We start from the raw sequence: 14,652 nt of genomic DNA, 5'->3' as shown, positions 1-14,652 counted from the left end.
GGGGGGGGGGTTTCGATGCTGTTGACTCGCACACAATCGTTTGTGGACCGCATATTTCGAATGCGCAGATGTCCTTTGCAGATCGAGACCTCAGGTGCCGGTCACCAGGTCTCTGCAATATATTGGCCTGAACTCTTCTTCTCGTCCCAGAAGCTCTTCGCCTCCTCACGATTCATTTTGCCCTTGGCCATGGCCACATCCACCAGCGCAGCCTCCACACCTTCACCCATGCCTTTTGAACTTCCACAGACAAAGATCCTTCCATTGACGGCATTGATAATAAACCAGACCAAGTCAGCTTGGGCGCGGACTTCTTCTTGAACGTAACGTCCATTTCCTCGTCGAGATTGAACAACTTTTTTCACTTTGTCTTCGTGCACGCCCCAGTCACCCGAGTAGAGCTCATCTACAAGACTGTCCCGCACTCCTTGCAGCACCCAGACTTTGTTCGCGCAGTTGGCCGACTTCAGTCGACGATGGACAAAACCTCGGAAGGGAGCAATACCAACCCCGGCGCCGATGAGAAGCATGGGTCCATCCGTGACAAATTCGCGGGCCAAGGGGTTGGCCATGAGGCCGCGGAACATGGGAATCCTCAAATCTAGGTCTCGGGGGTTCTTCCCTTCCTGCTCCGCCTGGATGACCTGCTTTGCCAGTCTCTCCAAAAAGCCCGATCCCACACCGGCCCGCTTTCCGGTGGCGTAGTCATCCGTTTCGTGGACCGTCACTGCAATTTCAATCAATCGTCGACATTTTGTCCCGTCTCGCTGGCAGGAGATAGTGGGGTCCTGGGACAGTGAGTAGAATCGGGGCATGAGTTGATTGAGGACGGAAAGGAGATGGTCGAGAGGAGGCCTGGAGGAGGGGAAAGCACTGAGAAGTTGTGGAAGGGTGATGTACGGGCCGGTTCGGAGGTCGCAGAAGGCTGCCTGACCTTGGGCTGAAGACAAGTACATCAAGATGGTCTTTTCGTTCTTGTCTTCTGCGTGCTCGGCCAAGAGCCGGAAGAGATGTTTGGTGGGAGGGTAGCTCTGAATGTCCGAGCACCATGTCAGAAGCTCTCTTCTTGTGGTGACCAATTCTCGGGCCTCCTCTTCTCCCCAGATCGTGGGCCATCTTCCCGTAGTGGTCTTCAGCAAGATCGGCTTGTCTCGCACAAAACTCGGGACGGCCAACAAATCAAAGATGCGGTCGACCATGTCAGGCGGGTTGGGGACGCATACGCCGATGGCACCTCCCACGACGAAATCGACGTCTCCACCTTCTTTGGGATAATCAGTCACGTCAATGTCGAAGTGATATGTCCTTTTCTCCGCGCCAGGCTTTGTCAACTCGCGAGCGTGAAACAGAGGTGCTGAGAATACTTCATAAGGTGGGTGCGGGGTGACAAAAGTGGGAGGATGCTTCGGGACTTCGGACTTTCGATGTCTTTGGGGCTCTGCGTAGGTCCGCGAAGGTGACGTCGACAACGGCTCGAACGAAGCCGTCTTGGGGGGCAACTCGACAATGCCTGAGAGCTCACTGTCCAAACTCAGATGGCCCAGGTTGATCTTTAAACTCTGGTAGGCCGCATTCTGAGGGACCTTGAGAGGGGTCTGCCCCGGGTGAGGTCTCCTTGTTTTCAACTCTTGAAGCATGCAGCAACCTCCACCACAGCAGGCTTTCTGGATCATGGCGGTTGAAGCGCCCCGCTCGCCCAGAAATCGCCTCGCATCTTCCGAATCCTGTGAGACCAACAACGTTGAAGCCCGCCTCTTCTTGCCCTGTGGGCTCTGGGGTGGTTGGCCTTGTAGTTCATCGAGGGAGACATCTGAGAGGTGGTCGGTGGTCGGGGTTGTGGGAGCTGTGTCTACGCTGGAGGCGCTGTCGGAGTATGAACTGGAGGGACCATTCGAGGGGAAGGAGTGTGAAAGCTGCGAGGCAGAGATTGAGAGTTTTCGCGTGGCCAAAGGCTCTTCAGGAACAGGATCATTAGGGTGTGAATGGGCCGTGAGAGGCACTGCATGCCCCGAGGCCATGGTGGTTGACATCTTGGGACGGCAACGAATAGTGTGAAGGAGACCTGGATATGGCGACCAGTCAGTAAAATTTGAGAAACTTTTCAGCATGCAGAACAGAAGCATTCAGCTCCCGGACATGATAGCGGGCACGGTGAAGGGCGATGGACGAGGGGGATTTGGCAGCAATGCCATAAGTACGGTTGAAAGCGGGTTGTGTGGGCTTGTGGGCTGAGAACTCACGGGCAGATGAGGAGATGATGTAAGGTGCGGAATGAGGCCTCGGAGGGGCGGCGGCGCAGGCCAGGAGGAGCCCTCGACTTAGACCGCGTCCAGACAGCTTGGCTCGAGGGCTTGTCGGAGGCAAGACACGATTAAATCAGCGGTAAGGACTGTTGGTGTTGGTGTTGGTGTTGGACATTGCAAGTCTATGCATGCAACGACTCTGTTGAGAATTGGTGGAGGAGAGAGAACCAGCAACAGAGGAATGAAGTGGGAGTTTTGAAGGGAAAAAGAAGGTGGTGTGGATAGAAATCGGAGAAATTGATGGGGGAGGCAGGTGGGAAGAAAGGAAGATCTTTTTCGATGGTTTCGTGCTTTTTGCTTTTTGCTTCTGGCTTCTGGCTTCTGGCTTCTGGCTTCTGGCTATCGGGCAAGTTCCCAGTCTCTTTCATGGCTAAGTACTATGTACCTACCAGTACAGTACACGTACCAGTAACCAGTCCAAGTATGTTTGTTATCCGGCTCGCTGGCCTCTTCCGCTTTGGCTCCCCTTTTCTTCTTCTTCTCTCCCATGAGGGTCTTTTTCCACCTTGGTGCACATCACATCAATGAGACAGGCTCACACCACGCCTCCCCTGGACGTCCTCCGTTGAGTTTGCATTGCCACCTGATTCTCTCCCGGAATTCTTTCGCCAGCCAGGGCCAGACTTGTCATGCCACTCCTACTGCTGCCGGGTTGGTGACCCATTCCCGCAGACAGGGAAAAAGAGAAAGCCGATCTCGACTCGCCCTTGAACCGTGCTCGGCCGTGCCCCGCGCCGATTGCCGGCAGCTTGGCCATGGATATGGATATTCTTTTTACAAGTACTTGTTACACCAAACAGGCAGTTGGGAACGGCTATCCCTTCGGAGTCAAGACCCTCACGACCCTCACGACCCTCTCTTGCCGTACTTCGTACCGCGTGGTGCCTGCGACTTCGGGACTGGGCAACTTGATCCTGCTTGCCATGAGTGGATTTCCCAACAAGGCCCGACTGGGGTATGTATTTTTGACGTTGTCCCACATGCCCATCCCACTTCTGACAGGAGATTGATACGATAAGATGTGATCAATTTCCGTGTTTTTGATTGTCGGTTTCTCGGCCTGTCAACCGACTCGAGATCTATCTCGTACAGTACACGATCGTCCCTTCCGCCTGCTCTAATCCCTCTCCGGTGCCCGCCGAAATGGAGGGTATACTCATGTAAAAAAGATGGACATAGCCAGGAAATCTATTGGGGTTCTTCTAACAAGTATGTATCATCCCTCTGTCTTACATACCTCGAGTCCTTAGGCTTGGGCGCAACTCCATCAGCTCCGATTACGGCTTCTTGACGCCCAATTTCTGGTACCATCAGCGCTACAATGGCGTTTCCCTTGCTCCCCGGCTGAGCCCACTACAACCTTTACTCTAGGCCCCTGGCACTGGCACCTCATCCACTCAATTGATGGCTTCCACGTCATCTAATCTTATCTGCCCTGGAATACATACATATGTACATAGCCATCAGATACAGTACATAATTCGCGCAGTTGTTTCAGCTACACATGTACATACATACTTGGGCAAAAATACTTGGTATAATGCCAATCACGGGTGGGTGACAAGGCTGCCAAGTATTATTAATTGCAGTCTCGTATGCCGGGATCCGTGTCATGGCCGAGTTCAACATTTGCTGGCGAACTGAATCCACAACGGAGTACATATTTGGGAAGAGTTCTTGCAATGCCCAGGCTCGCCTGTTTCTTGCTATGTACAAATGCTGAGTACGCCCACCAGCCTTATGCCGACATTCCCCGATCCTCATCATACAACACGTGGGCTTGAAAGCGACCAATGCATCTTCTTTCCTACGTCCACAATTGCAGCGTGCCAAAGCGTAAGTTTCCCCTGCGCCAGTCTTCGCTGTCAGCTCTGTACCTCGGTGCTATGCTCCCGGCTCGCCTAATACATAAACAAGAACCCTTGCCCCCCTGTTAGATTGGCAGCCTTCTCTGAAAGCAAAGCGTTCGGGTCGGATCACTGGGCCAAGCCGTTCCCCAACACTTGCCTCCCTTCTTTGACAATGGACAGAGTGGCCCTCACTCATAACAATACTGCCGCGACTGTATGTATGTAGGCGCACATCCCGCCGTCAAGCACCGTCTCAATGCCAATTTCCTTTTCCCTTTTCTGCGAGCCCATTGGGAGGCACAAGGGTGGTGGTACTGTACGGAGCACTCCATCCTCCGGACATCTACTGTATGTATCTAGTCGCAGCAATCCTAAAGCTAGCCATGCACCCTTTTAACCCAGGGACATCTTTCTCGGTCTTTGGGCTCAATGGACGTCGCCCGCTGGTCTTAGTCCGACATTTGCTTATGCTACTGTGTTGTTGTTGTTGTTGTTGTTGTTGTTGTTGTTGTTGTTGTTGTTGTTGTTGTTGTTGTTGTTGTCGTCGTCGTCGTTGCTGTGCCATGTACTGCCAGGGTCACTGCAATAACTAATCCAGCGGGACTGCTGCTGCTCCGACGCTTTTTTTTCTTTGTGAAACCTCTCCGTGGATCGTCGTTGCACCTCCAGACAATTTTCCACCGGTTATGATCTAGAGTCAAGGTCTTGTAGGCAGACGAGATAATTGCATATAAATTCCGAAAGAATCCATTGCATACAATCAGTGATCCTGTCCCATTGATACCGCCTGCCAGCCGCGCAGCTCCTGCGTGAGTGTTGAGTCATTCTTCACATGGACTGGGACCGTATCCTGCTGCCGAAAGATAACCGCACCGCAGACTACCAAGAACTCTTCAAAGTTATCCGACATACCAAAAAAAAGAGTGGATCGACTGAGGTAGAGTGCCCGAGATGCAGAAAACGACAAAGCCGTACTTTTCAGTGCCTCAGGTTGCATCATTCTGCAGACCCATTCAAGCCACCCCGTTTTCACCCTCGCATCCCATATCACTCCGACGAGTCTTTTGGCTGGCATCATCCAGTTGGAGCTAACGTCGCACCTGCTCTGACTCATATTCAGCTGTCGACGTTTGTGAAGCTCTCTCTCGAACCTGGTGCCGCAGCGCAGGGAGCTGACGTCTTCTGGCATTAATAAACCAGTTGCTGATCTACACAGAATTAAAGGATTAGCCCGCGCTTCTTCACAGCAAAGGAAAGTAATACCTGGGCGAGGGTGAGACCTGTCGTCTGAGCAAATTGTTGCTTATCCTCTTCCGTCGGGTACGGATGGTCCAGGTGCGCCAGGAACCATTGCCGCAAATAGTCCGTAATAGGTTTTGGCAAATTGCCCCTCCTCCTCCTGCCTGGAAGACCGCATCCCTCATTTGACACGGTCGGGGAGACGGGATGATGTGAGCCCGTCGGCGAGGGGAGATAATCGCCCGCATAGGGTGATGGGTATGTCACACCGCCACGATACTCATAGAGCGAGGACGGATACCTTGAATAGTCCATCTGTGGAGCATTCGGTCTGTTTGTCTGTGGATAACTCTGTCCATATCGGTGGGGTGGGTCATAATAAGAAGACGTCTCCGTCTTGAAAGAGTAGCTCTCGTGGCCGTTTGCAGGCCCCCCTGAGGCGCCGTATGCATATGAGCCCGTTGAAGGGAACGAAGGGTTGTATGCATTCAATCGATCGAAATCTCGAATAGAGGGCAAACATGGGCTCACCCTGGACGGCGGGAATTGGGTTTGAATTGTGCATGGCGGACGTTGTTGAGAGCCATATGGACTAACGAGCTCGCTATATTGGGAAGTCGAGTTCCAGGACGGGTTCTGCCTATGGTGACTTTGGGCGGTATATGCCGAGTCACCGCTTTGAGCAGACATATTGTCGAAAGATTCGATCCCGTTTCCGTTCTGCGATCGTTCAGGCGATGGTGGTTCGATTTTTAGCGGCGGTTGAAATGTTCTCCTTGTCATATTGTTCGCTTGAGCAAGTGCCGTAGACTCACTCGCTGTGATAGGGTCAATCGTAGGTTGAATATTGGGCCCTAGGAGCTAATAGGCGTCAGCTTGGTCTTGTTTAGGGGTTTCTCCAAGAACTGACCTCCCGAAATGGCGGCAACTGTTGTTGTTGTTGTTGCTGCTGGTGCTGGTGCTGCTGTGAAAGAAGAAGCTTTGATTCCTCAACGGGAGGATTCGCGCGCTGCAGTCTGGTTGCCCTAAAGTCAGAAGGACAGACATAAGAAGCGTATGGATCCATGAAGGCAAGAGAGAAAGGGAGAAATAAAAAGCCTATCGAGATAGGAGCGACGCTTGTGTTGAATAATAAGAATATGTGGCAGCCAACGCTGTCAGACCAGGATATCCTGCTTTGCATCCACGGGCTCATGTGCCACCAGACGCCCCGTCAAAGGAGGACAGCGAACAGGCAGAGGTGGTGCATTACCGAAATGCCAATGCTGCAGAGCTCAAAAGAGCAGTGTCAAATATATCCATGACAGCGATGACATGGGCTTGTTGGGAAGCCCAAGTGGCATCGCTGCGCAACGTAGGGAAATGACCTTCAAGGAACAGTGTAGATTGGAACCGTACTTACCGGACGAGGAGGTTCGAGAGTAGAGGTCACAAGTCGGAGTGACAGCAATTCTCTGGTCTATTGGGATGAAGTTCGGCTTGCAGGCGGTTCACTTCATGGACGCCCCCGGGAGAGTCGCAGTCGGAGTGAATGGAGAGAGAATCGAGGTTGAGTTTTGCAAAACTGATGGATCCTCTCCGAAATATAGCAACAGCGTTTTCGTCCTGGGGGGCATTTACGCCTCTTGAGCGAGCGGGTGTAGTGGCGGCGTGGTGGAGCAGACATGGCCGCTCTGAGAAAGGTGGTCTAGAGGCAGACAATGTGAAGGGGTGTACAGTTCCCAGGCAGGGTCCGTGGTGGAACAGTGAGGAGGGCAGCACGAAATGACCAGGGCCAGGGAGAGTGGAAATGTCCATTATGGATGTCCCAGATCCCGGCCCCAGCCTGATTGTGGTCGATCTGGCAGGCAGCGGATGGGGGCCTCTAATTGAGATGCAGACGGACTCGCTGCGGACAGTGTGATTTGCACATGGCGCACAAGGACGAATCAAATCTCCGCCCTCACCGAGAGACAAAGCGTAGGTGATATCTAGGTAGTGGTCTCGGAAGTCCACCTTACCATATTGGCCAAAATGGTTCGGTGGCTGGGACAGTGTGAGAACACGTCGGGGACGACTTCTGGTTTGAGGAGATAGGGCTGGCCCCATGGACGGAAGTAAGTGACGCACAGGAGGAGAAACGGCGACGCAAGGGGGCTGCAGTGTCTCGAAGGACGCACATGGTAGGGTGTGGTGGATTGAAAACAGCATCTTGTCGGGAAGCAGTGAGCTGAACAGGGTACCCAACATGACCAGTTCGAAGGCAAAGAAAGTCTTATTGGCCGTATTCTTCCATCATGCAAGGGAGGAGCAGTATGCAAAAGCAAAATGGACGGGGCAGCAGATGGGTGACAGGATGAGGCCGTTCAGGTTAGGTGGATGATATACTTGGTGTTGAGGGAAGAGTGAGCAAGGGGGGCGCAGGAGGTATCGGACCGCATGGGCCTGGGAGGATCTGCTTGGTGGAAGAGAAGCGACCGACATTTCGAGACTCGGTCTGATTGCAGTGTGAGTTCTTTTTCTATGCGGCTCAATCGTGGTGCACAGAATGATGGGTCAATCGAGTTGAACGTTACCTCTTCCAAGCCAGTGCTGGTTTGGTTCAATATGTAGCAGACGTGGTATTGTTCTCCACGAGCATAATGGCGACGGTACGGCTGTGACTGACTGGAGAACTGAAGCTCTTTCACGATGGCAGCTCAATGTCAACAGAGCTGCTGTTGCATTCACTCACCGATAGTACAAGCCGTGTAAGCCGTACAAGGCAAGGTACACGAGAGAAGGGAGTGCAAAGTGAGTAAGTGGTGAGGTCAGAAGTCGGACACTGTGCAGGGTTCTGGGGGTTAGGGCCAGGCTGGGCAGGCTAGGGCAAGTTATGGGCAGGCCAGGTTTAACTCTGGCGAGCTGGCCACTGGCTGGATGGCGACATAGGCGAGGTTCCCTAATCCCATTCCATCCATGGACCATCTCCAGACTGCGCCACCTCGCATCTCGCATCTCGCACCACACCATCACGCCGTCTCCCATCTCTTACCATTACATACCGACTATCATGAACTAGGGCCATGCACCTTTCGCTTCCTACTGCTTCGTACATACCACCCACCTTCCCCGCCATTCAAGCCGCTGATGTACTTGGCTCGCTAGGCACATTACTCCGTGTACATGCGAGCCCACGCTATTGCCATTACGTACATGATCTGCCCCCCCCTTTCTCGCGTCTGTCTGCGTCCTACAAAAGCACCAAACATACGGAGCCCATGCAGGCTCATCGCTGCCGCGCTCAAGTCACTTGCTCTTCCACTGGCAGCACGCAGCTCGCAGCTCGCAGCTCTCGGCTCTTTCGCATTCGCCTTCCTTGCTTCCTCGATTCCTCGCTTCCTCGCTTCCAGGCAGCCAAACGGTGATGTGAACTATGTTGAAACGCCTTCCACCTTTTTTTCTCTGTCTCTCCCCCACCACCAACCCTCCCTGTTGTCCCGGCTCCTTTAATGGCTGACGGGTTGCATGCAGTTCCCAGTCGCAGTAAATCTATGTCGCTTCCCGCTTCTGACCACATTCCCGGGTCCCCCCTCACTCTGCCAGGGCTGCTATTGTCTTCCACCTCTCAGGAACAGCAGTTTTCCCGTCTGCGGGTGTGACCTTTGCGGTGGCTTTGTGTTACCCTGTCTGCCCTTTCCTGAGATTTCAGTCAGTGTTACTTCTCGATCTGCACCGAGATTTGGGTCATGCCTGGTTGTACAGAGTTGCTGTTGTGCGACTCGTTCATCTGAGCTTTAGCCTTCCGCCAGCTCGTTCGGAACTCCCTACTGTGGCATGCACCCATGTCAAGCCCTTTGAGCCTTCGGAACCAGTGGGGCTGCCTGCTGCCCTCGGACAGAATATGACTCGTCAACCGTTCGAACCAGGATCCTTTTGACCGCCTCCCTCCTCCTCACTGCAAGCCGCCTTGGTCGAATCATGCACAAACGCTAAGACAGGACCACTTTCCATGCGCGATACACGTCAAAGCCGCAATCGCCAATAGTGTCCCAGCAAATGGGCCTCTACTTCTCCCTCGCGGAGCTCGGAGCATGACCATGCCCGGTAGATCACTGGGGATAACTGGCCCCAGCTTATTAAAGCATGTTCGGAATAGCCTCCTTGGAAATTTCAAAGTGGAGGATATCTGCTGCCACATCGGCCAAGGCACTCGAGGTCTGGGGGTTGAAGTCACTGCCATACGCAGTGAAAGCAGATGTCGAACACGTGGCATCGGTCAGGTATGCTCTGATCACTCGGCAATACTACATATCAGTTGGCCAGATCTTCTACAGGGGCTCTCTGCGTCTATTTCGGCGGTCGAGAGTTTAAGTGGCCGGTATGCCGTTAAGGGTTCCAGAGCAGCTCGTCTCGCCTCAAGTTTCTCAACCCTCTTCGGGATGCTTTGAGGCCATTGCTCCCCTCGATCTTGAGTACATGGTGGAGGAGAACCCAGAGGTGCTCTGTTGTCGGGTATTGGCCAAAGGTCTGTTTTGCTTCGCTTTGACACCTCTCAAGGGGAGGTTATTGGGAGGAGCCGGGGCGGAGGGTCCTTAGCACGCCGTGCTTATTTGCTCACTCTGCCTCGCCACCTTCCCTGCTCCCCCCAAACCATATCTCCCATTCCTTGCAGTATGCTACGAACTTTCCGATGATGGGTCAAAATTGGCAAGGCAGGGTTCTCTCATTCGAACTGATCGGTGAGTCTGAGCTCGCCGGGTGTGGAAATGGTGCCCGGGGCACCTTTCTAAAAGGACGGCTCCTACTGGTGGGCAGGGAGTCTATTTCTCGAACTACCATGTGCCGTTCATGCTTTTCATGGAATCGTGACCGATGGAAAATGACCATCCCAGCAGGAACTTACATACAGCTAACTATTCGACAGGCACCTGGTCCTGCGTATGAGACTCGTGGAGTCAGTCATCTTGCAATTCCACCAGGATCGACCGCATGCCTCAAAAAGTGAGGCTTAACACTTGGCGATCTCCGTCACATGCAGAGAACGTGTCATTTTTTTGGTCCCACCAATCGCGAGGAATGCTGTGCAACGCAAAGTTGCGCCACAAATCAATGTCAACAAGCACAGGCCAGGATCGCGGTTCGTACCTCTTGCCAGGGTCGAGGCATGACCATCGTGTTTGGGCGCAGAGGTAGCCACTCGCAGCAAGGTAGTATGATCCGCCTGTTCTCTGAGATCCAAAAAAAAGGAAACTGGATTTAAGTGGCCACGCGGGCAGGCCCCTGCCTTCCAAGGTAGGTGGGAGCAAGCATTGCGCCTATCCGGTCACTTTCCTTGCTTATGCTATCTTGCAAAGTTGGAAAACGGCCAAGTTCACCGAACGTATCGGATCGTTGTGTAGCATTCTCACAGCACTGTCCCATGCGCATGTCCAGTCGCCGTACCACGCGAGTTTGACTGACTGCTTCTGCATCCTGCTTTTGAACTTGTCAGTCAATCATGCTATTGATGCACGATTCAGGGACATTGTCGTTGCCATTGCCGCCTTCCTTCGGATGACAGGTGATTGATATCTCCGCGATCTTTTTGCTGTCGGGGTTTTTAGGGGTTTGAACGGGACTTCCGAGACAGAACAGTATGATGTACCGTAGCTATCTACCCACGTACATAGGTGCGCCGTGTATGAAGGCGCCATCAGTCCGTCCGTTCCAGGTGGCCAGGGGTCATCGCGCCGCGTGCTCTTCCTTCCTTTCCTACAGTGACACGAATACGTGCCTAATACTGCTGCAAGCCGGTTTGGGTTTCCTCTGCCCATGAAGCGTGCACCATACATGACGACTCCATAACAAGGCTTGAGCCTCGCACACAGCATAGGATCTCTGGGGAAGAGGATTGGGTAATCTCTTACTTCGCGCACGAAAAACCACTCAGAAGAAAAAAAAAGGGGGGGAGGGGACCAGGAAGAAGCTACCTGCGGGAGAGGGTGCGCTTTGACCGTATCTTTTCATAATTTGATATCATTTGTGCTTATATGTAATCGTCAGCTCTACAGCATTTGTCGTGTCGCCCATCCTATAGTTCCTGCATGTCCCGTATCAATCTCGAAACAACAAATTCGCTACTTTGCGTGCTTCCGCCGCCTTGCGCTGTAACATCTCCTGCTGCTGCTGCTTCTCCTCCTCTGTCGTCGAGCATCCCTGAGAATTGGGTTTCCTTTGTGCTCTGGGCAACCAAATCGACTTGTCTGGCGGCTCGGACTTGAGGAACATGATTTTCTTCAGCAATTCTGGGTCTGTAGTTTCCCCGCCGTTGAAAAGGTCGTTGTCTGAAGACCCCGACGCGGCTGACATAAACGCTGCCTGCTTCTCCTCGTCCTCTTTGTTGTTTGCGGCACCCGCTTCTAAATCGGCAAGCAATCTCTTTTCCTCATCTTCGTCGATTTTAGTCCAAGCGGCTATCTGCTCTTGCCGCATCTGACGAAATGTCTCATTCCACAGCAATAGGCTTGCCACAGCTTCGCCTTCTGCCCGGCTCACTTGCAACAAAATCCACTTGAAAAGTGTCGCAGATGTACCTTGATCACCGTAACGTGTGACGCCGGCATGCCATAGCGCTCGAGTAATGGCGGGTGGGACAGGTGCTCCATAGCGGCGTAGGAAGAGATAGCACCAGTAAACTCTGCGAAGTGCAGCGCGAGGAGTGGCAACAGTCGATGATGCAAATGAGAGTGCGAGATGACTGATCAGATCGATTACTTCGTCTCTGCTTGGCAAGCTCGAGTTGCTCAGCGCACCTTCCGGTCCAGAAGACACAGCAGTCTCAATCTCACCACCAGGAGTGCTGAGGTCAGCAAATATACCGGTGCCCACTCGCCACGTCCGCTTGTCAACATCGCCCGGCGGTTGAGAGAAAACATGAGGTGTTCTCAAAGCCAACTTGAAAAGTGGGTTGGTCTCTAAAAGATGGCAAACAAAGCCGAATGAAGTCGTACTTTTCTGGATCATCCTCCGTGACAAAATCTTGAACGCGGAGAGATCGTTGTTCGAACTCTCTATCAGCTCCCCTAACGCCTCGTTGCCCTCAAAATGGGCGTTCTGAGTGCGCTCATCGATCAAGCTAGGAGATATTCCCGGCTCCAATATTGACTTGGCAGCAGATTTGGCGTCCAATGCAGGAAGCAGTGCGTCAGCTTTGACGGAAAGCCTCGCGAGATTTCGACGGAGAATATGTTTGTTCGGCAAAGCCATATCTCCAAGCGCAAAAATGGCATGATCCAGGAAATCTTCAGTAAACTCCGGTATTGACCTGAGCAGTCGTTCGAAGTGATCAAGGAATTGTAGTCGATCCAGTGCGTCTACGGACGTTCGCAAGTCTTGACATAGATGCATAGCAGTCCAGGCAAATGTCAACAAACGTTGATCTTGTGGTAGAGAGCTTTTGGCGGATTGCGCAGAAGCCCATGCTCGCTGTGTCAGACTGAGATCGAAAGCTGGAGATCCCAGCACGGCCAATGTGCCACACCAGTGGTACCAGAGGTACTTGTACAGCATTGTGCCGGATTCCATTGACATGCTCAGCAATTTCTCCGTTATATCAATCAGGACCACTTGTAGAATTTCCGGGTCGACCACTGCGAGCCTTTCTGCGAGCATTTGACCGACTTTCTCGTGAGGATTGTGTCGACAGATATGCTGGAGCTGATTTAGTGTGATCCGGCGGATGACAGCAACATGAGACTTCGGAGCCCAAGGCAGGAGACGCCACAATAGTTTTCGGCACCAGCCGCGGTAGTATCGAAGTGTCGCGAAATTTGAGAAGAGTCCGGACAGAAAGGAGCTCCCAAGATCGGTGAGTCGCAAGACTGTGGAGCGATCCAGAGATTCCAGCATCCCGTAGATCAGGTACATTTGGGCATTATCCTTCACCCTCTTTCGCCTCCCGTTGGCGTCCGTCAGCTGCACTTCAGCCAGATTAACCAATTCGGTAATGACTTCTTTGAGATCATTGACGTTGAGGAGCCCAAGTTCAGTAGCGGAACAAAGTGCATCATGCAAGACGCCCCAGGAGGCGGCGTCCCAAGGACGGCCGAGTAAGCCGTGTGCTAATTGCAAGATAAATGACGTCCCTGGCGGATGAAACATTGGGTCGCGAATGTACGACGCGATTTCGTGTGTCTCGAAATCCGTTTGTAACATATGTCTTGCTATTGCCGCCCCGACATGAGCATTTTCACGCAGGTCGAAGCCCTCTTCTTGAATCCAGTCTTTTATCTCGGTTAGAGTTTCGCATCGGCACAGCTGCATCGCTTCCTGTTCAGATATCTTTCTCGGCTCTAACTGGGTCCTATCTGTCTCGATTGTGCTGGAGGTGGGCTTCGAGTCGGCGACTGAGCTCGCAAAGGGGAAAAGCCATGCCGGCAGGACTCGAGAAGAAGCTGCAGCTGACGCGGTGAGCAGGAGCCTTCTGCAGCGTTTATCTCTATGTGGCGCATACCTGAGTCTGCTTCTGCGTCCTTGAGAGACTGCCACCAAGCTAGCTTGTTCGCAGAGCTCCCGAGGACTATTGAGGGATCGGCGGAGATGCCTCCAAGACTGGCATGCGCCAAACTCGTGTTCTTGCGTTTCGCAGCACGCCGTTGTGCCTCCAAGGGACCTGGCACGCTGCTGCCATACCGCTTGTGGTGACAAAAGCGATTGAATGTGTCCGTCAACAGAGCGTCTGGTATCCACACAAATCTTGGACCTTGATGTGAAATGCAGCTGGCTGCAGAGAGACCTTTAGTCATAACATCGGGGCGATATGAAAGATACTGCAACACGCGGCATGGGAGAAGCGGTGTTCGCAAGATTATGTCTGAACATCGATTGGAGCTGCTACGAGGCTTGACGACCGAACGAGGGAAAGAATTACTGCCACTAGGAATCGTGTGCTGCGCCGTAGGTGTAGCCCACTGGAGCTCCCAAGGCTCAGCAACTTATTGATAGGGGCACTCTCGGAAGGAACCTAGAAGTCTCCAAATTACTCCTACAAGACGTGTTGAAACTGATGGCACCTTGCATTTGCTTCTGACAATGCTCATGTTTAACTGCTTAGATTGCTTTTCCTTCCAATCCATTCCGTCGCAAAAGTGTCTGGCGTCACGGTGTAGTCTTCCTGATAAACCCTCAATAATATTCCGGCCGGAACTGTACACGCCCAAGATCAAAAATTTTGCCCTCCGGGTATCTCTCATTGTACCGTAGCACCGTACTCCTGGCTAATTTGTGCTGGTGATGATGCGTCCCTAGATATCAGTATACTC

General features: G+C 52.8%; 3 protein-coding genes across 3 annotated transcripts; all 3 read right to left on the bottom strand.

Moving 5' to 3' along the window:
• Window positions 1-101: 101 nt before the first annotated feature.
• On the bottom strand, window positions 102-2,030 carry A1O5_03691 (uncharacterized protein; the record flags this gene model as incomplete). The annotated part of the gene is made up of 1 exon (XM_007744302.1): window positions 102-2,030. The coding sequence occupies one exon, from the start codon at window positions 2,028-2,030 to the stop codon at window positions 102-104; it is 1,929 nt and encodes a 642-aa protein (XP_007742492.1).
• Window positions 2,031-5,371: 3,341 nt separating this feature from the next.
• Window positions 5,372-6,458, bottom strand: A1O5_03690 (uncharacterized protein; the record flags this gene model as incomplete). Its single annotated transcript, XM_007744301.1, has 2 exons — window positions 5,372-6,253; window positions 6,303-6,458. The coding sequence occupies 2 exons, from the start codon at window positions 6,456-6,458 to the stop codon at window positions 5,372-5,374; spliced, it is 1,038 nt and encodes a 345-aa protein (XP_007742491.1).
• A 4,988-nt stretch (window positions 6,459-11,446) lies between these two features.
• Window positions 11,447-14,136, bottom strand: A1O5_03689 (uncharacterized protein; the record flags this gene model as incomplete). The annotated part of the gene is made up of 2 exons (XM_007744300.1): window positions 11,447-13,791; window positions 13,845-14,136. The coding sequence occupies 2 exons, from the start codon at window positions 14,134-14,136 to the stop codon at window positions 11,447-11,449; spliced, it is 2,637 nt and encodes an 878-aa protein (XP_007742490.1).
• Window positions 14,137-14,652: the final 516 nt, after the last annotated feature.

Source organism: Cladophialophora psammophila, assembly GCF_000585535.1.
Source record: "Cladophialophora psammophila CBS 110553 chromosome Unknown aczJe-supercont1.5, whole genome shotgun sequence".
NCBI lineage: Eukaryota > Fungi > Ascomycota > Eurotiomycetes > Chaetothyriales > Herpotrichiellaceae > Cladophialophora > Cladophialophora psammophila.
This window is presented reverse-complemented; position numbering and strand designations above follow the sequence as displayed.